At 59.9% G+C, this 18,921-nt stretch overlaps 2 protein-coding genes across 2 annotated transcripts; both read right to left on the bottom strand.

Moving 5' to 3' along the window:
* Positions 1-12,131: 12,131 nt before the first annotated feature.
* On the bottom strand, positions 12,132-13,495 carry LOC105191053 (uncharacterized). Its single transcript, XM_011154159.2, has 2 exons — positions 12,606-13,495; positions 12,132-12,342 (listed from the first exon to the last, which is right to left on the bottom strand). The coding sequence occupies exons 1-2, from the start codon at positions 13,493-13,495 to the stop codon at positions 12,132-12,134; spliced, it is 1,101 nt and encodes a 366-aa protein (XP_011152461.1).
* A 21-nt stretch (positions 13,496-13,516) lies between these two features.
* Positions 13,517-16,193, bottom strand: LOC112589187 (uncharacterized). Its single transcript, XM_025301450.1, has 3 exons — positions 16,081-16,193; positions 15,309-15,603; positions 13,517-13,654 (listed from the first exon to the last, which is right to left on the bottom strand). Exons 1-3 carry the CDS (start codon positions 16,191-16,193, stop codon positions 13,517-13,519), a joined length of 546 nt encoding a protein of 181 aa, XP_025157235.1.
* Between the last annotated feature and the right edge of the window lie 2,728 nt (positions 16,194-18,921).

Below are 18,921 nucleotides of genomic sequence, written 5' to 3'. Positions count from 1 at the left end.
AGGAGCTTTCTACAATTGGTCTCCTCTGCACCTTCCTTTTCTTCTTCTTAGAAGGCCCCGGCTCCTCCTTCAGTGACGAAGCTCCACTTCTAGCCGCCTGAGCATAAGTCCGGACATTTAACTGCGGCGCCGGTGCCGGATCTGTCTCGATCTCTTTGGCTGCAAGCTTTTCCTCCAGGCTTCGGTTCTGAGTCCTGAGCATCCTCAATTCTTCCCTCATCTCCTCAGCCTCCCTGTTTGCTGCCGCCGCTGGCTCTCCCTCCTCACCGTAGGCTGCAACCCTCGCCAGAAGGGTTGTCATAACGGCCTCGGAGGTGGCCACTGCTCGGTTCATAAGTGACACGAAGGTCCCCTTAAGTGTATTAGACCTTCGTGACACAAGCCTTATGGCTCCAAGAACCCGGCCCACCTCCGAGGCCAGTTCTGGTGTTCTCGCCTCTCGAAGAAGTGCCCTCGAGGCAGAGTCCTTAAAGTGCCCTCCTCGGCAGGCCTCGTATCCTTCAGAGACCGAAGGATATCCCTGCCGAGGAGGTCCGCCACCTCCGCCTCGAGGCGAGCTTCCATGTTCTCCCTTTTCTGCTTGGCCGCTTCCTCCCTAACGTATCGTATGGCCGACATAACAGCCATGTTCACACCCTCTGGGATCCCTGTCTGGAATGGGGGGGGGTTTCGTCTGTGTGGGCTGCTCCATGATGACAACTGACGAGGACGAACCTCCTCTCGTCGTTCCCCTCCTTCTTTTCCCGGTGCCAGTGGCCTGGATGGAGATGGCCGCAGTTGTCGTGGTCTCAGGATCCTTTTTCCTGGCAACAAATCTGTCCAATTCGTCCCTAACCACCGGTATTTTGGACTGTTGGGAGAGGACCACGTCAGACCTAACCGTAGACTTCCCAGACGTAGTCCTTTTCCCCCTATCCGCACACACGGTTCCCCCCTTCGCCCGAGCACCCCCTTTACTAGATAGGTGGCCAGGCTTCGAATTTCCCAGTGTCGGGTTGGGGATGTTAAACCCCGTCCTCCTGGTCATCCTACTTCCCTCGTGGGACCACTCCTCATCCGACGAGTTGGTCTCACTTCCTCCCCGGCAGGAGGAGTGCTTCCCGTCACTCTCCGGGGAATAGTTCGCGCGGGACACTCGCTCCTTTTTAATGCGGGAGCTTGTCTGGCGAGTTCCACGGTGGGAACCGCCCTTCCGGCTGCTGGACACCGGGTTGAAATCTCCCTCGATGTGTGGCAACCCTTTGTGACTCGTGGGCTCCATCTGACGCGCTCCCCGCAGGTGGGAGCGGTCTCTCCGAATTTGATCGGAGGAGGACCGGCTGGCGTGGTCCACGTCAGACTGCGGATCAGTTTCGTAATTACCGCACTTCGTCCGACTCTTGCTCCTTTCAGAGCTGTTACTCTCGGATGACCTGTTGTGTCTTAACGACACGCCGAGGACCAGGTCCTGTTCCCCGCCGCGACGCTTCACGGTATCCATGTCAGTACAGGGGTCAGTACGTGGTCAACCCCTGTACCAGCCCGTCGCTCGATGACGACATGGGGAGGGCCGGGACACTACCCTCCCCACGCCGGTTCTCGGGTCCGAATACCGAGATGTTTGTCCTTGTCGTCGTCATGTATAATCCATCCAGGTGCCGGATTGTTACGAGCCCGGCCTATGCGGGTGTGATTTCGGGGTTCTCCTTCCCCTAGACCGGCTGCCTTCACCAGGCTAACGAGCCTGCTCTGCCCGCGCTGTAGGGTCCTTTGGGATCCACGAGTGAGACTCTCCAGACCCTGGTTAAAACCTGGAGGCAGTTGCCCATCCAGGAGTATTATGGACGCTCTTAGTCTGGTCCCTCTGTACAGGCCACCCCGGCATAGTAGAACCTGCCAGGGGTCGAAACCCCCGCCAGTACAGCCCTGTACATCATTGGGACACGCAAGCCCCCCCCCCACCACGACAAGGTGGCGCCCACGGGGGGGGTCAGCCTTCGCCTGACCGTCCTGCCCAAAGACCTCCAGCAACACCCCCGTTCCTGGCCCTTTTTATCTTAAGCTTGCCAGGCTCCAGGCGGACCTCTTGCAGGCCGACCCGTTGCCTGGCGTGGACCATCACATCTTTGATGGAACCCCCCGGCAACGCGGTGGCAGTAACCACCGGATTGCGCGGGGGGTTCCTCACTTGAGGCCTTTTTTGAGGAGGAGGGGGCCCCTTCTTCGGAGCCCCTTTCTCCCCGAACCTCCCTCCTTTGGGGGAGGTGTCCTCTTCTTTGAGTACCCCCTCTTTTTATCTGGGGGGTTCAGGCCGAGACCCTTTCCCCTTTCCCTTCCCTTTACGGGTGGACACGACTGTCCACCCGCCTTCGCGCCCATCCCCAGCAACCGCCGGTTGTTGCAGAGGGGGGCGGCGAGGGGGGTCCGCTGCCCACAGCTGCGGACACCGGACAGCTGGAGAGGGCAAGACTCTCTCCAGTATCCGCCCAATGCGGGCGATTTCGGTCTTCAGAACCCGGACTTGGATTTCCAGGGCCGCAAGACGTCCATCAGGCAGCCCCTCCTCCGCCATCCTCCTATAATCACCCAAAACCCAATCGATATTTTCGAGGCAGGTGTGGGTGAAGTCGTTCAAGGCTGCAAGGGATCTCTCCTTGTAACCCTGAGTAGTCTTCTTACCCGGCTCTATCCAAAGCCCCGAAGGTATTGCATATTCTCGAGAGCCAGGTGGCCAGGTTGATGGCTGCCCGTGAGAGTCTTCGCATGGGCGGAATCCCCTATTGGTGCCTACGCACCCCCGCACCCTCGGCAACTCCCTCCCGCGCGTTTCGAAGAGGAGCTCTCCCTACCGCAGAGGCATATCCGCCCTCGATCGGTGGAAACTCCTCCCACGGGAATTGCCTCTCCCAGATCTGCGAGGCAAACAGATCTCCCGTAATCATCCCACCCGCGCTCCAAGTGGGACTTCCTCCCCCCCCTGCCGGCAGGACATCATCGTCCACCGACGGGTGGGAGGAGGTCTTCCTGTCCCTATCTGTAGAGCTGGGCGACCCTCTCTCCCTCCTGAGGGAACCATGAAAGAAGGAGGGCGTACTAGGTGGCAACAGGACGCCATGCGTTCGGGACCTGCATCTTACTTTCGTTCTGAAGAGACAAAAATATCGAGAGCGCAGTAGTCGCTAGACCGGGAATCAAACCCGGATCTTTCGCTTGCCGGGCGACTGTTCTAGACCACTGAGCTATCTGACGCTCCACGCTCACGATACTCTCTTCTCCCCAGATAACGTTGAGAAATGTTGTTTGGAAGCGACATCTCTAGTGCTATCTCGAACGCACGGCGACTACAGAGAGAGGCATTGTTGCTTGTACCTAGTGGTACAAGCTGGTGTTTCTCAAAGTCAAAGGTTGCTATCCTGTAAGACCTGCTATCCATGTATGCTCGCCTCCACCGTTGCTCCTCCTTATCTGGTGCAAATAATAGAAATAAGCCCCGGGGTCGACGCCATATTTTGGCTGCCCTCGGGCGCTTGAACATGTCTTTGCAACGCTCCCTCCCAGCATCTTCCTCTTTTTAGGCCTCCTCGGCGGATCCAGGGGCAAGTCAAACCGACTTGTCCTCGGATCCCCCTCGGGGGCTCCCCTACGAGCGGTAGTCCTTTCTGACGACGTGCTCGCCTGGCACATGTCGCCTGGCCCGTCGCATGATGACGATGAGGGAAGGCCAGGACAATACGCCTCCGTTCGCCGATTCCCGGCTCCGAGTACCGGGACACTTATCTCCTTTTTAGACATTATTCCATTTTTTGTGGGGTTTTACGTGTCCTCACACACACGGGTTTATCTTCGGGGTTTTCTTCCCTTAGATGGCTGCCTTCACCAGGCTAACAAGCCCGCTCTGCTCGCGCTGTAGGAACCTTTGTGCCGCACGAGTGCGACCCTCCAGTCCTTGGGTAAAACCTGGAGGCAGTTGCCCATCCAGGAATATTATGGACGCTCTTAGTAAGGTCCCTCCGTACAGGCCACCACGGTATAGTAGAACCAGCCAGAGGCCGAATCCCCCTCCGGTACAGCCCTGTATATCACTGTGACCTGCAAGCTCCCCCACCGCAGCAAGGTGGCGTCCACGGGGGAGCTAACCTAACCTTTTTTTTTTTACGAAGAGAGACTCCTCATGGATACCCCGCACCCCTGGGGAGGGGTACGGGGTTATGTCGGACTCTTACCGGCTAAACTCTCTCCGAGTAGCGCGACGAAGGGACCTGGGCCGGGAGGTCGGAGCCGACGTAAAAGCTTATCGGCCCCCCGGATCCAGACGGTTGCCCGTCAACGTTTCCCCGAGGGGTGGGGGAGAGGGGGGAAGCGAGCCCCGAACTCGTAAGCCAGGGCCCTTCTTCAACCGCCGCTCTCCTTACCCATCCCTCACGTCCCATCCTACTGGGAAGGGGGAAACCGGCTTAAGTCCGTAAGGGCTTATCGCAACTACCGCTGGCCCTAAAGCCCGCTTCGACCACCGTCCCCAGAGGACAGGGCACCACCTTTTTTATGTTTGACGACCAAGTGCGCCACTACCACTTGGTCGCTCTAGTTTTGAATGGGTGGTTGGGGCCCAGGTTCCCCATTCTGGACCCCACCCTCCATCCCGGCGGTTACGGAGGGAAAAATCCCCTAGCCACCGGGACTTCACATCTAGGGGAATCACGCATTACGCACGAGTTCCTCCAGATGGATGGGGGAGGGGTGCACTTAGTGATGACGAGAAACATCATCGCGTATTTCCTTTTTTTCCTTTTTTTGTTCATGCAGGGGAAATACATCGTGGATACCCCCGCCCCCCAAGGGGGCGGGGGATATGTCGGACTCTTACCGACACCCCTGCGGGATGTCTACCTGTCGGACCGTGAGGAGAGGAGTTAGAGGAACTGCTCCCGCATTCCCTCCCCAAACCCCGGCCCCAAGGCTCTTAACTAAGAATCCCTCGCCTTCTTGTACCGCACTCCCCTTCCCCTTTCGGGGAATTAGTGGGTGGAGCGTGGTCCCCGGCGGGTAACCCCGTCGATTGGCCTTCTAGTGTCTCCTAGGAGGAAGGGGACATCCACCCTTCCTCCTTATCCCCCCCCTTCCTGAAAGATTCAGAGAGGGGGAATTGGGGAGGTGGGCCCGACCCCAATCGGATTGTCCACCTACCCTTTTCCCTCCCGCCCGATCACTCGGAGGAGTGAGAGGTATCCTCCTCGCTCCCCCCCCGAGTGGCGGAGCCTGGCCCGAGGTGGCCGAGGGAGGTGCCGGCCCGTGTAGGCCAGCGGCCTCTCCTCGTCCGATGCTACCTCGGGCCCGCTATTGATTCCCCCTCCGCCCGGGGAGCGCCAGCCCCGCCGTCCTCTCCTCCGCGACGGCGTTTCCCAGGCCGGCGCCTCCATTCGGCGGCCTCCTTCTGGGAGATTACCTCCTTGCAGAAGGAGGCCGCCATGTCCCACGCTCTCTCGCTCCCGCACATAGCTCGCACTGGGCGCGGGAGCGAGAGCTCCCCGTCACGGCAGTCCACCGCCCCGAGCAGGACACGGCGCTGCTTATCCCATGCTGCGCAGGCAGCCAGGGTATGCAGCGCCGAGTCCTCTTGCTCGGGGCAGTGGTGGCACCGAGCGGTGGGCTTCTTCCTTATCCGATTCAGGTATCTCCCGAAGCAATCATGCCCGGTCTATACCTGCACCAGGTGGAAGAACATTCCACGCCCTCTTCTGTCTGCCACTTTGGACAGACAGGGGTGGACAGCCTCGGCCGTTGCGAGACCGGACCCTTGGGGGTCGGCTAGCGCGCCTTCCCACCGCTCCGGGGTCCGATCTTTGGGCTGGGTCATTAGGGCCTTCAGGCCCCTGGCCGTCAGCTCTCCCACCTCGCGGAGCTCCTTTACCCGCCAGTAGAGGACGCGTCTCTCTTCGACTAAAGCTCCACAGGGGGGACACGGCCAGGATGGTTGCCGCCATGTATGACACTGTGCGGTACCCCCGAATCGCCCTGATCATGAGAGACCTGAGGGCCTGCCTCATGAGCCGTCTGGCCACCGCAGTGGCCAGCAGCTGGGGCGCCCAGTACAGGGCAATCGAGAGCACCGCACCGACATACAGGCGGCGAACCTGCCATCCTGGGCCCCCTTGGGCGCACATCAGCCTGGCTACAATCAGTCCAGCTTTGCGCACCCTGGGGGCCAGCTGCCTGAAGTGAGGCCCAAATGAGCTTCAGCTGTCCAGCGTCAGGCCGAGATATTTCATCGTCGGCCCGACCGCGGACGCCATTGACTAGGACCCGTATCTCCGGCGGCGCCCCCCGACGCCGGCCGTGAAAGAACACAGCCTGAGTCTTCTGGGGCGCCACCTTGAGACCCAGGTCTCTGATGGTTTCCACCACCGATGCCACTGCCACCTCCGCACGGAGGCGGACTTCCCCCCAGGTCTCCCCTTCAGCCACCACTAACGTGTCGTCTGCGTAGCAGACGACGTGGCAGCCGTCGGGGAGCGGAGTGCGAAGAACCCGGTCGAAGCCGATGTCCCATAGCAGGGGGCCGAGCACCGACCCCTGCGGGACACCGCGCTCCATAGTGCGCCAGCATTGAACCCCGCCTTCTTTCGTGAAAGCGAGGTCTCTGTCCCCGAAGTAGGCGGACATTATCCCCCGAAGATAGGCGGGCACCCCGAAGTGTTCGAGGGCCCGTCCTATCTCCGGCCAGGGCAGGGTGTTGAAGGCGTTAGATATGTGTAACGACACCGCCAACAACACCTCGCCCCTTATCTGACCGCCCGAGTCAGGTCCCGGACCCATTGGATTGCATCCAGCGTGGATTGTCCGGGCCTGAACCCGTACTGGCGGTCGTGGAGGTCCAGCCCACTCGAGGACATGTGCTGGACGAGGCGGTCAGCGATAATGCGCTCCAGTATCTTGCCCGCCTCGTCCAGCGGGCAAATCGGCCTGTAGGCTGACGCACTGCCGGGCTCCTTGCCCTCCTTCGGGAGGAGGGCCAATTTGGCCCTCCTCCACTCTGGGGGGAAAACCCCCTCCCTGAGGCATCCTGTCATGACCCTGCATGTAGCTGCGGACAGATCCCCTTCGGCCAACGCGAGAGCCCAGGCGCGGCCCGGAATCGCATCGGACCCAGGGGCTTTGCCCTTGCCACCGAGCTTTCTCCGGGTCTTGGCTAGCTCCTCTGGAGTGACCTCCAGGCCCTCGTCCCAGTCTCCCACCCCCACCTCGGGGGAAGGGATCATGGAGGGTCCCTTTCCGCCCTCGAGAATAGGGCGTCCAGGAGCCCATCGAGGGCTTGGGGGTCTAACGTCTCCGTCTGCGGGGGCACCCAGGGACGGATCTTCCCCATCGTCCTCTTGTATGGGCGCCCCCACGGATCGTCATCCAGGGAGCTCACCAATTGCTTCCAGGCTTCCCGCTTGGCCTTTTTGATGGCTTTCTTGAGGACTACCCTGGCGGCAAGGTAGTCCTCTTTTGCCCTTGTGGCATCCCCGTCTCGTCGCCGGGCACGCGTATATGCCCTTCTGGCGCGGTCGGAGTCACTGCGAAGTCTCGCTATTTCCTCCGACCACCAGTACGCTGCTCGGCGCCGACGGGGGTGGGAACGGGGCATCGCGGCGTCGAATGCCAACGCCACTATCCCCGTTATCTCCCCGGCCCCCTCCAGGGGGCCGGGGTCCCACTCACCTGGCTCTATGTGCCAGGTGGCCACAAGGACAGCAGCCCTGAACCTGTCCACATCCAGTCGACTAAGGGCCCATCTTTTGGGGAGAAGAAAGTTCCTCTCTCCTGAGCGGCGAGCTGTTTTGGTTTGGGGAGGTTGGTGGAGGGCCCAGACTATGTATCTATGGTCAGATAACGTCTCACCCTCCACCTCCACCCTCCATTCGGAGACCAACCTTGCAGCCGAGAGGCCAAAGTCAAATCAATGACCGATGACCCCCTCCCGGCCTTATATAGGTGCCGATGGAACCTCTGTTTAACAACTGAAGGCCCAATCCCGCCGCCCAGCCGATGACGACCTCGCCCCTGGGATCCCGCTGCCGGGGACTACAACCCCACTCCTCCGAGTGGGCGTTAAAGTCCCCGGCAATCACGACAGGTCGGGATGGCACTTGCGCACAAAATCCCCGATCCTGTCTAGGATCCCTTTAATGCGGGCGAGACCGCCAAGCCCGGCTTTGTTCCTGTGGTGGGGAAGATATACCCCCACCACAGTTATAGGCCCCCAGTCGACCGCCACGTACGAGGACCCCTTTTCCCTTAAAACACAGGGAGGGTCTATCGTCATAGACGGGGTATACCCCCGGAAGAGCCGCCCCTCCTTCACCTCCCTCCATGAGAGGAAGAGGAGGAGCTGATTCTCGCCACTTTCCTCCTCTTCCTCTTCTTCTTCCTTTTCTTCTCCTCTCTTCCTTCTTCCTCCGCTGAGGTAGATGCCTCTCCACTTGTTACCTTCGCGTATGTCCTCCTTCTCCTGGACGGCTCTGGGAGAGGGGGCTGAGTGGGGATCACCTGGGCCCTGCTCGTCTGAAGCTCCTCCTGGAGCTTCAGATTTTCCGTCCGCAGTACCCTGATTTCCTCCCTAAGCTCCTCTGTCTCCCTCATTACCTCTGGCCTCTCCGATCCTCCAGTCTCCTGTGCTGCAGTTCTGGCGATCAGGGTCGTCAGAGCTGCCTGAGAGGTGGCAGCAGCCCGGTTCAGCAGGCTGATGGACGTCCCTTTCAGGGTATTCGAGCGTCTCGCCACCAGCCTGACTGTTTCCAGGGCCCGACCCACCTCCTCGGCTAACTCCGACGAGCCTACCCCCCTGAGAAGGTTCGCAGAGGTGATATCCTTGAAAAATTCCTCAGCGGGGCGCTTGTCCGCCAGCGTATAGAAGAGCCCCCTTTCGAGTAGGCTTCACGCCTCCTTCTCCAACCTCTTAAGGCGCTCCTCTTTTCTCTCCCTTGCCTCTTTCTCTCTCCTCTCCCTTAGGCCAACCCCTTCACCGATCGTGGGTCGTCTTCCCCTCTTCTTTCCGGCTGGTATTAAGGCCGGGGCCGGGCCCTCCACGATTTCTATCGCCGATGTGGATCCTCCGCTGGTGGAAGACCTCCCTCTCTTCTTCCCTGTGACCACGCTGCTGTTCCCTTTGCCTGCCACTGCTGGTTGCAGCAGCGCCTTCCCTTCCGCTCTCCGGACCTGGAATCTAGATCCCTGAGAGAGGAGTATGTCAGTGATGACAACCGGCCCCGCGATCCTCGCCCCCGACACCCCCTCTCTCTTCTCGGTCCCCGCATCCCGGTTGGCCCCATGTACCCCCTTGTTATCTTTGGGAGCAGACTCTCTCTGCATCTTCTTTGTGCAGAGGGCGCCGGGCTTGTTGGTCCCTGGTACCGGCGTCCCCTGGCCTGCAGGGACCCCGGACCCCAGGTATATGCCTGTCCCTCGTTGGGTGGCCGCTCTCGTAATCCTCCGCGGAGAGCTCACCCTATCAGTCCTCCGGTGAGGACGATAGTCCCGATCACTATCGCTAGTGGTCGTTGAGGGGGATGGACTGCCCTCATTAGATGGTCCCCCGGAAGCTATTCCTCCGAGGTCCATGCGCTCTCTCTCCCCGGCGGGAGGGGACATGGCACCCGCCGGCAGATCTCTGCCCATCCTTCCTCCTCTCTCTTCCTCTGAAAAATCACCCGCCGAAGCGGGTGGTGAGCCCGTAGGCGGGTTGCTACACCCGCCTTTTCGGGACTCTGAGTCCGAAGGCTCAGAGAAGTTTTGTTTTTTTTTAATTGGAGATCTCATTTCTGGTCCCACGAGTTCGGCGGGAATGGGTCGTCGACCCCGGGTAGAGCCCCCGCATTACCCGGGGTAAGGCTAGCATGTCCCTTGGGTTCGCCAGGTGCCCAAGGTGAGGAACCACTAGCGACAGGTCACGCACCATTCATCCCAAGCGTGGCATGCCTCAACCATAGGATTATGTGGTATTTTATAAAGGAGCCGCCTCGCGGTCCGGCCAATTAATGTAAGACCCCCGGCCCCAGAGACATGACCTAGGGTTACGGTGTAGTAGGCTAGGGTCTGCAGGGGTTGCCTGAGTCCCCTGTACCAGAGTGCCGAAGCACCCTGGCCCCTCGCAATTGTGTCAGGTTATACGTCCTGACAAGTACGGGTTTGCAATCAGAGTTTTCCTTCCCCTAGAACGGTTGCCTTCATCTGGCTCACGAGCCCGTTCTACCCGCGCTATAAGATCCTTTGGGCCCTACGAATGAGACCCTCCAGACTCTGTTAAAATCTGGAGGCAGCTGCCGATCCATGGACGCTCTTAGTCTGGCTCCTCTGTACAGACCACTCCGGCATGGTGGAACCTGCCAGGGACCGAAACCCCCGCCGGTACAGCTTTGTACATCATAGGGACACGCAAGCTCCCCCACCACGGCAAGATGGCGTCCACGAGGGAGATCGCGTACTCCCTTACACCCTTAGTATTTATGTGGTCCGGTCATCCCCCTTCGGGGGGTTGGCTCGACCAACAGGAGCGGTGATTTGGGGGCAGTTGGTCGGTTCCTCACTGTTTGCGCCGGGTGTTGTTGGCGTGGGGTTTGGCGGGGGTGTAATCCCCTTACCTCTCTTTCCTCTCCTGCTACTGCTGGGTCCTGATTTAACTCAGGTCTCAGCGGCTCCTCTCTTATTCCCCCTTCTTGCTGGGAGGAGGTGCATCGGGTGGTCACACCACCACCCACCAATCCCTCGTTGAGGGAATGGCCGCGATGACGCCCAAGACGTCCTTTACCGCCCCCCCCCCTTCGTAATGAGCCAGCAGGATGGCCCCGCCATCCTGTGGCTCGCATTTCGCCCCTGCTCACAGCACACCATGCAGTTTGGCGACTCCTCCTCGCATTTTAGCGCGGTGTGCCCGTCTCGGCCACACCGATAGCACAGCCCGCTGCGGTCAACCGCAACGGGACAATTGTACTTGTGGTCGAGACCCCAACACCTGTAACATTGGGGTGTCTGGTTGTCAGCATCGTGATGCTTATTATAGAACATCCCAATGTGCAATTTCCCTGTTTTGGCCGCTGCAGTAGCAGCGGCCAATGGTAGACGCGCCCACGCGACGCCCCTTCCTCGGGCTCCCCACTTCAGGGGCCCCAATTCTATCCTCCCTTTATTACAGTCTGCGCTGTCGGCCAGAGCTGCAGCAACTACTTCCGGGGAAGCCGCCTCATTAAACCCGGTGAGGCGGACCACCCCTTTCAGCGTTGGTCGCCCAATTGCCTCTGGCAGCAGCTCCCTAAGCTTCTCCGCCAAACGGTCAGCTTTTACCCCCTCGGGGCCCGGATCCCTGATGCGGACTATCAAAGCGCCATTGGCGCATCTCCCTGTGTCCACGCCAGGAATGTCTAGTTCCCCGAGGGTATCTCCCTTATGGCCTTCCTTATGGCCTCGGCGAACGAGGTTCCTTTCTCCAACCTGACCGTTACCGCCGCTATCGTAGGCAGCCGCGGCCATCTTTTCCTCTTCTCCCTGGGTGAGAGGGGCTCAGAGGGGCGTTGTACAGATCTCTGTATCTTCCCCCGATTCCCCCTCCTGTCCTTCTGTTGTGGGCGCGCTACTGTTTTGTTAGCTGACGCCTGCCCTCCTTCTTCCTCTCTTCCCTGTCTCTTTTTCCTCTTCCTGTTGTTTATAGCTGTCTACTCCATCGAGTGGAGTTTAAAATCAATCGTCTGCTTAGTTTCTGAAAAAAAATTCGCGAAAATAGCTTATTTCTCTGGCCTACAAACAGGATTATCTCCTTAGTCGACATAAGGAGAAAAGAGGAAAGCGCAATATATTACTAGTTTAGAGCGAGCAAGACACCTGTAGAGACAGCGCGGTGTCTCTATAGCTGTCTCACTCATATTGCCTGCATTCAAGCGTAAAGAGAGTGAGACAGCTATTGAGGACACCATTAACCGTACCACGTCTGGTAATGCTTTCTCTCTCGATCGTGCGACGTGCGATAAGGATGCAACATCGGAACGTCTCCCAACCATCTCTCCCTCTTCGCTTCTCTCGCGCTATAGAGTACGCCCATATGCATATGCGTATATGCCTGTCATCGCTTTCGATTGTTTCACAGGCGTATACGACATCGCCGAGGGACACCATACCTGCCCCTAAGTATACAACGGCTTCAGGGCCTGCCATAGACGACGCTTTTCATCGCGACTGGCCCTGAGCTGTGGCGCCCAGATTGGCGCCCCGTACAGGGCGATCGAGAGAATGGCGTTCACATACAGGCGGTGCGCCCTCCATCCCGGACCGACTTGGGTGCGCAGAAGACTGGCTACCGCCAGTCCAGCTCCGCGCACCTTGGGGGCCAATTGCCTGAAGTGTGGCTCAAAGCCCTATCGGCTGTCCAACGTCAGGCCGAGATACTTGATCGTCGGCCCGACGTGGATGCGGACGCCATCGACTAGGATCTATGTCTCCGGTGGCGCCCCTCGACCGCCGTCGTGAAAGAACACGGCATCAGTTTTCTGGGGCGCCACCCAGAGACCCAGATCCGCGATGGTTCTCACCACCGATGTCACCGCCGTCTCCGCTTTGAAGCGGGCCTCCCCCCAGTTCTCCTCCCGGCCGCCACTAACGTGTCGTCCGCGTAGCAGACGACGTGGCAGCCCAGGGGGAGCGGAGTACGCAACACCCGGTCGAACGCGATGTTCCATAGCAGGGAGCCGAGAATCGACCCCTGCGGAACACCGTGTTCTATGATGCGTCGGCCTTGGATTCCATCCTCCTTCGGGAAGGCGAGGTCCCTATCCCCGAAGTAGGCCGACAGGATCGGCCGGAGATAAACTGGCACCCCGTAGTCTTCAAGAGCCTGTCCAATATTCGGCCAGGGCAGGGTGTTGAAGGCGTTTTTAATGTCCAAGTACACCGCCAGCAATACCCTACCCCCCTCTTCACGACCGTCCCGATCAGGTCCCGGAGGTACTGGACTGCGACCAGTGTAGACTTTCCGGGCCTGAATCTGTATTGACGGTCGTGGAGGTTCAGCCCCTCCGAGGACAGGTGTCGGACGAGGCGATCGGCAACGATGCACTCGAGCAACTTGCTCACCTCGTTCAGCAGGCTTATAGGCCTGTAAGCCGACGCACTCCCGGGTGCTTTGCCCTCTTTGGGGAGGAGGATCAATTTGCGCCCTCCTCCACGCTGGGGGGAAGACCACCTCTTTTAGACATTCGCTCAAAACCCGGCGTGTGGCCGCGAAAAGGCCTCCCTCGCCGAGGGCGAGAGCCCTGGCGCGACCAGGAATTCCATCGGGGCCGGGGGCTTTCGCCTTGGCCCCGAGCTCCTTCCTGGCCTCCTCCAAACTCACCGCCAGTTCCTCGTCCCAGTCTCCCTCCCTCGTTTCAGGCGCAGGGATCCTAGGTAGGCTCCCTTTCACCCTCGGAAAGAGGGTGTCCAGGAGCTTCTCGAAGACCCGGCGATCCAACGTCTCCGTAGATGGGGGCGCCCAAAGGCGAATCTTGCCCATCGCCCTCTTGTACGAGCGCCCCTACGGATCGTCGTCCAAGGAGCTCGTCAATTGCTCCCAGGCTGCTCGTTTGGCTTCGGCGATGGCGAATTTGAGGGTCTTCCTGGCAGCCAAGTAGCCCTCTTTCGCCCTCGTGTCATCCCCGTCTCTTTGCCGAGTCTGATAATAATACCGTCTAGCCTGGACGGCTTTGCAGAGTTCCGCTATCTCCCCCGTCCAACAGTACGCGACCCGACGACGGCGGGAGTGGGCTTGGGACATCGCAACGTCGCACGCCGACGCCACGATACCCATTAATTCCCCAGCCCCCTCCTGGGGGCTGGGGGCCCACTCCCCCGGCACCTCACCCAGGTGCCAGGTGGACATGAGGACGGCCGCCCGAAACCTACCCGCGTCCAGTCGACTGAGAGCCCATCTTCTGGGGAGAGAAACATCCCCCTCCCTGGGGCAGCGGGGGCCAGCAGCCGTGGAGGTTTGGGGAGGCAGAGGGTCCACACTATGTATCTGTGATCGGACAGTGTTTCGCCCTCCAGCTCCACCTTCCACTCCTGAAACAACCAGGCGGCCGAGGGGGAAGCCCAGGTCAAGTCGATGACCGAGTCCCCTCCCACGCACACTGATGCTGGCCGACCCCTTGTTCATTAGCGAGAGGCCCAACCCCGTTGGACAATCGATCACTGCCTCGCCCCGAGGGTCCCACTGCCGGGGATTTTTTGTTTTTTTTACGAAGTGGAAATCCATCATGGATACCCTGACTCTCGGGAAAGGGCCAGGGTTATGCCGGACTCCTACCGGCTAAAACCTCCCCGGGTGGCGCTGCGAAGGGACTTGGATCGGGACCCCGGAGCCATGTAACTGCTAATCAGGGTCCCAAGTCCGGATAGACTATCGTCTTTTCCTCGAGGGGTGGGGGGAGGTGGAAGCAGGCCGAAACCTATCTTCTACCACCGCTCCCCCAGGGGGAAGGGGGAAGCAAGCCAGGGCTCGCTTCAACCACCGTTCCCCCTTCCACCCCTCACGCCCCGCCTCTTTGACTGGGAAGGAGGAAACCGGCAACGCCTGCGCTTCGACCACCGTTCCCAGCCAGGCAGGGCGCCGCCAATATATGTGCTGTGCGACCGACTGATCCACCTCCTCAGTCGGCCGCCCTACATGTGGAGGGCTGACTGGGACACCGGGAGTCCCCGCCCGGTGTCCCACCCTCCCGCCCGGCGGCTACGGGGAAAAATAGTCCCCTAGCCGTCAGGCGCTGCCACCTCCAATGGAGGGATGGGAGGGGTCTAAGTGACCCCTTCCTGCCTGTCCACCCTAGCGGTGGACCTTGCAGAGAGGGGGGAGAAGTGTTTAACCGGTGACAACGCCACCGACACTCTCCTCCCCCCTTATTTTCATCCAACTCTCGTATGAGGGGGAGTCGGCGTGTAACGAGGGGGGTTGGTTGCATCCTACCACCCTCGTCCCTGTTCCTTCCGCCACTGCCGCCCGTGCAGATGGTGGCGTTGCTACGATTTTCGCCTTTTTCCTTCCCCTGGTCGGTTGCCTACTACCTGCCGCCGTTACTACAGGTGAGTGCCTGTGCGCCCTATGTCGGGTGCTGCGGCGTCCCGCTTGCGCCTTTCCAGGAGGAGGTCTCCCGCCAGGGGGAGGAGGAGGAGCAGGCTGAAGGAGGTGGGGATGGTGGTCCATCCACCATCCTTCTTAACTCTTCCTCTTTAGAGGAATCCACATCCCCCTCTCTGCTCCTACTTCTCCCCGCCCTCCGTAAACGGTGATGCTCCCTCCTTCTCAGTCTTCTGCCCAGTCCTTCCGCTACTCTGCGGATCTCTTTCGCGGCCTCCTTCTGCGAGAGAACAGCCTCGCAGAAGGAGGCCAACACTCCCCACTTCTTCTCGCTCCCCACAATCGCCCCGACTACCGTGGGGAGCGAGAGATCGCATCCAAATTCCCGGATCACGACTCGCTCTGCGCTCCAGGCGGGGCAGTCCTGGAGCGTATGCTGCGCGGAGTCGTGATCGTGATCGCAGTGATGGCACTGCGTCGTGCGTTCCCTCCCTATTCGGCACAGGTACTCACCAAAGCAACCATGCCCGGTGAGCACCTGTGCCATTCTGAAGGTCACGGTCCCATGTGCCCTGCCCACCCAATCTGGTAGACAGGGCTAGACGGCCTCGACGGTCCTCCTGCCGTATCTGGCGTTCGCCAGAATCCTTTGCCATCTCTGGAGGATGACCTGCCGAGCCTGGTGCTTCATACGTTGCACTGCCCCAGCGAGCACTACGTCAGCCCCCCCTCTCTGATGAGCTCCCGCCTTCTGATGTACATATGTTTGTACGTCAGAGCGAGGAGCTCCAGGGGGCATGCTCGCCAGAGCCGTCGCCGCCACGTGGGATACCGTCCGGTAACATCGGGCCACTCTGACCGCCAGCATCCTGTGCACCCTTCGCAAGAGCGCTTGCATTGGGCGGCTGGCAGCCAGAGTGTCAGCCCAGATCGGTGCCCCGTAAAGGTCCACCGAGTTCAGTACCCCAGCGTGGAGGCGACGTGCCTTCTCGTCCGTTCCGCCAACTCTTATTAACTCGACTTACGTCGGCATTAACCTGCCGACGCAGGCCGAGATTGTTCTCAGCCGGGGGACCAGACGACTCATGTGCTCCCTGAAGCACCAGGTGCCGTCCAAGATGAGGCCCAGATACCTCATCTGGGCCTCTATCGGGACCCTGACCCTTCCCACGTATATCTGAGCTTGGGGTGGCTTCCTTCCCTTGCTATACAAGAAGATAGCTTCTGTTTTCCGTTCTGCCACCACCAGACCCAGATCGCGGATGGAACTCACGACGCATGCCACCGCGAAGTTGGCCGTTTCAACGGCCTCCCCCTAGTCTCTCTCCCCGGCTAAGACGAGCGTATCGTCAGCATAACAGATCATGTTGCAGCCGGGGGGGAGGGCTGCAGTTTGGAGGACTGAGTTATAGCCGAGGTTCCACAGGAGGGGCCCCAGAACGGACCCCTATGGAACCCCGCAACTCATCCCCCTCTCGCATACCTTGCCTTCGGCGTCCCTCCAGGTCAGACGCCAACCCCGGAAGTAGTCCTCGATGACGGCCACGAGGTAGGGTGGGAAATTGAAATAGCCACGAATGGCCTCCACCACCCTACCCCAGGGCAGGGTGTTAAATGCGTTGGCAATGTCGAGAGACACCGCCACCGCCACCCCGCCCTCTTGCACGATGGCCTCCGAGAGGGACCGCAGATGCAGAATCGCATCCACGGTTGAACTTCTCTCTCGGAAGCCGTATTGGCCGTCATCGAGGTTAGGACCTTTCCGGGACATATGCTCCACAAGGCGCGCAGCTATAACGCGCTCCAAGAGCTTGCCCGCCTCGTCTAGGAGGCATATGGGCCGGTATGCGGAGATATCCTCCGCTTTGCCCTCTTTTCGGAGGAGGACCACATTGGCCCTCCCCCAGACTGGGGGGAACCTTCCTTCCCGTAAGGCTCGCAAGAAGATTCTCGCGAACCTGCCATTACTGTACCCCGAGGCCAGGGTAAGGACGCGGCCGGGAATTCCGTCGGGTCCTGGCACCTTGCGGCTCTTGATCCTTTTGACGGCCCCGGCCACCTCCTCCTCAGTGACCCCCGATACCACCCCTTGTTGTTCTGGGGTAGGAGCAACATACGGGTCAATGGAGTCCCCCTCCCGTACTGGGAAGAGGGCCCTCATGTCCCGCTCGAGAAACCGGGGGTCAAGCGTTTCCGTTAGCGGGGGCGCCCATGGTTTCAGCTTTTGCACAACCATTTTATATGGGCGCCCTACGGGTCCGCACTTAATGAGAGGAGGAGGATGTCCCACCCTTTTCCTCTGGCCGCCCCAATTGCCTCCCTCAGGGACGTTGCCGCTAGGCAGAACTCCCTGCGGGCGGCCAGAACGGCCTCGGGGTCTGAATCCGGGTCGTTTCGTACCCGTCTAAATGCCCGCCTGAGGTGGACCGACTTTTGCCTGAGATCGGCTATGGCGTCGGTCCACCACCAGGCAGACCTTTTCGGGCAGGACCTGACTCTGGGCATGGCTTCATCGCACGCATGTGCGATCACTTCCATTGTTTCCATAAACTCAGAGTCAAGGTCCTGCCCTTCCGTTTGTCATGGCCAGGTGGCAACCTCGAGGAATAGCTCGAGGGCCTCCCTGTCTAACTGATTGAGGGCCCATCGCCCTTGTCGGGGTTTCAAACTCGGGGGCTGGGACCGCAGGCCCTGGGGGGTGACGGACGGCTCCATTTTTATAATGAAATGATCCGAGAGAGCTTCGAGCTCGTCCGCCACCCTCCAGCTCCGCACCCGCTTCAGGATCGCGGGGGAAGCCCACGTGAGATCGATAATCGAATCCCCCCGCGACCCCACGAACGTTGATTTATTTCCCTCGTTCATCAGGTGCAGATCTAGGTCTGCGGCCCAGTCCCCCACCTCCTCCCCCCGCCTACCACTTCGCCGAGATCCCCACAGCTCTGATTTCGCATTGAAGTCCTCGGCGACGATGACAGGCTCAGGGAGGTACCGTGCAATGGCCCTCCGTATTTCTCGGGGCCTGGACCCAAAATTCAGCAGGTCCAGGCTTTTTGTTGGGGAAGGTATACCCCGACCACGATCAGGGCCCCCACATGGCCACGACAAACCCTCTCCCTCCACCCAGCCGAGTGGCGGAAGGTGAACCACCGTTCGTCTTCCATACTATCGCGACGGAGCCCTGCTCATCCCCGAACCACCTAGGGTGATTCTTGGGGACTATGTAAGGCTCCGCCGCTATTCCTAGTCCTGCACCGCGCTCGGCCATAGTATGCTCAAAGAACGGTGATGCCTGCCGAGCGCGGTGCAGGTTAGATTGGAGGAGCCTTGTATCCATTATTGGATTAGTTTTTCTGCAGGCTCCTCCTCCCTATCCTCGCTGTCACTCCTCTCCTTCGGCCGAGGACGCTTTTCTCCCCTTCTCTCCACCTCCATCTCTTCGCTTTCTTCCTGCGGTACATCCGCGGAGAGTATTGGGTCTGCCGACTCCGATGAAGGGGGTAGGGACTCCTCGACCCTTTTCTCCTCATTTGTTCCCTTGAGGGGAGAGAGGAGGTGCGGGTGGCGCCAGTGCGGATGCCCCCGTTTCCCGTCCCTTTTCCCTCCCCTTTTTTCTCCTTCTCTTAGGGGGTGGCACGACGATTCCCTCATATGGTGGCCAGCCGGTTGCCCCGCCTCGGCGCAACTCACACTTCGCCGAGGCGGTGCATTCGCGGGCTAGGTGACTTGCTTCACCGCATCTATAGCAGCTCAGCCTCCTATCCTTTTCGCTGCTACAGTCACTTTGAACATGCCCTCTCTCTAGACACCTATAACACTGTAAGGGCCTTACTTCCAGCATCTCCGCCCTTACTTATGTCCACCCT

Source organism: Harpegnathos saltator, unplaced genomic scaffold (genome assembly GCF_003227715.2).
Source record: "Harpegnathos saltator strain DR-91 unplaced genomic scaffold, Hsal_v8.6 scaffold42, whole genome shotgun sequence".
Lineage (NCBI taxonomy): Eukaryota > Metazoa > Arthropoda > Insecta > Hymenoptera > Formicidae > Harpegnathos > Harpegnathos saltator.
This window is presented reverse-complemented; position numbering and strand designations above follow the sequence as displayed.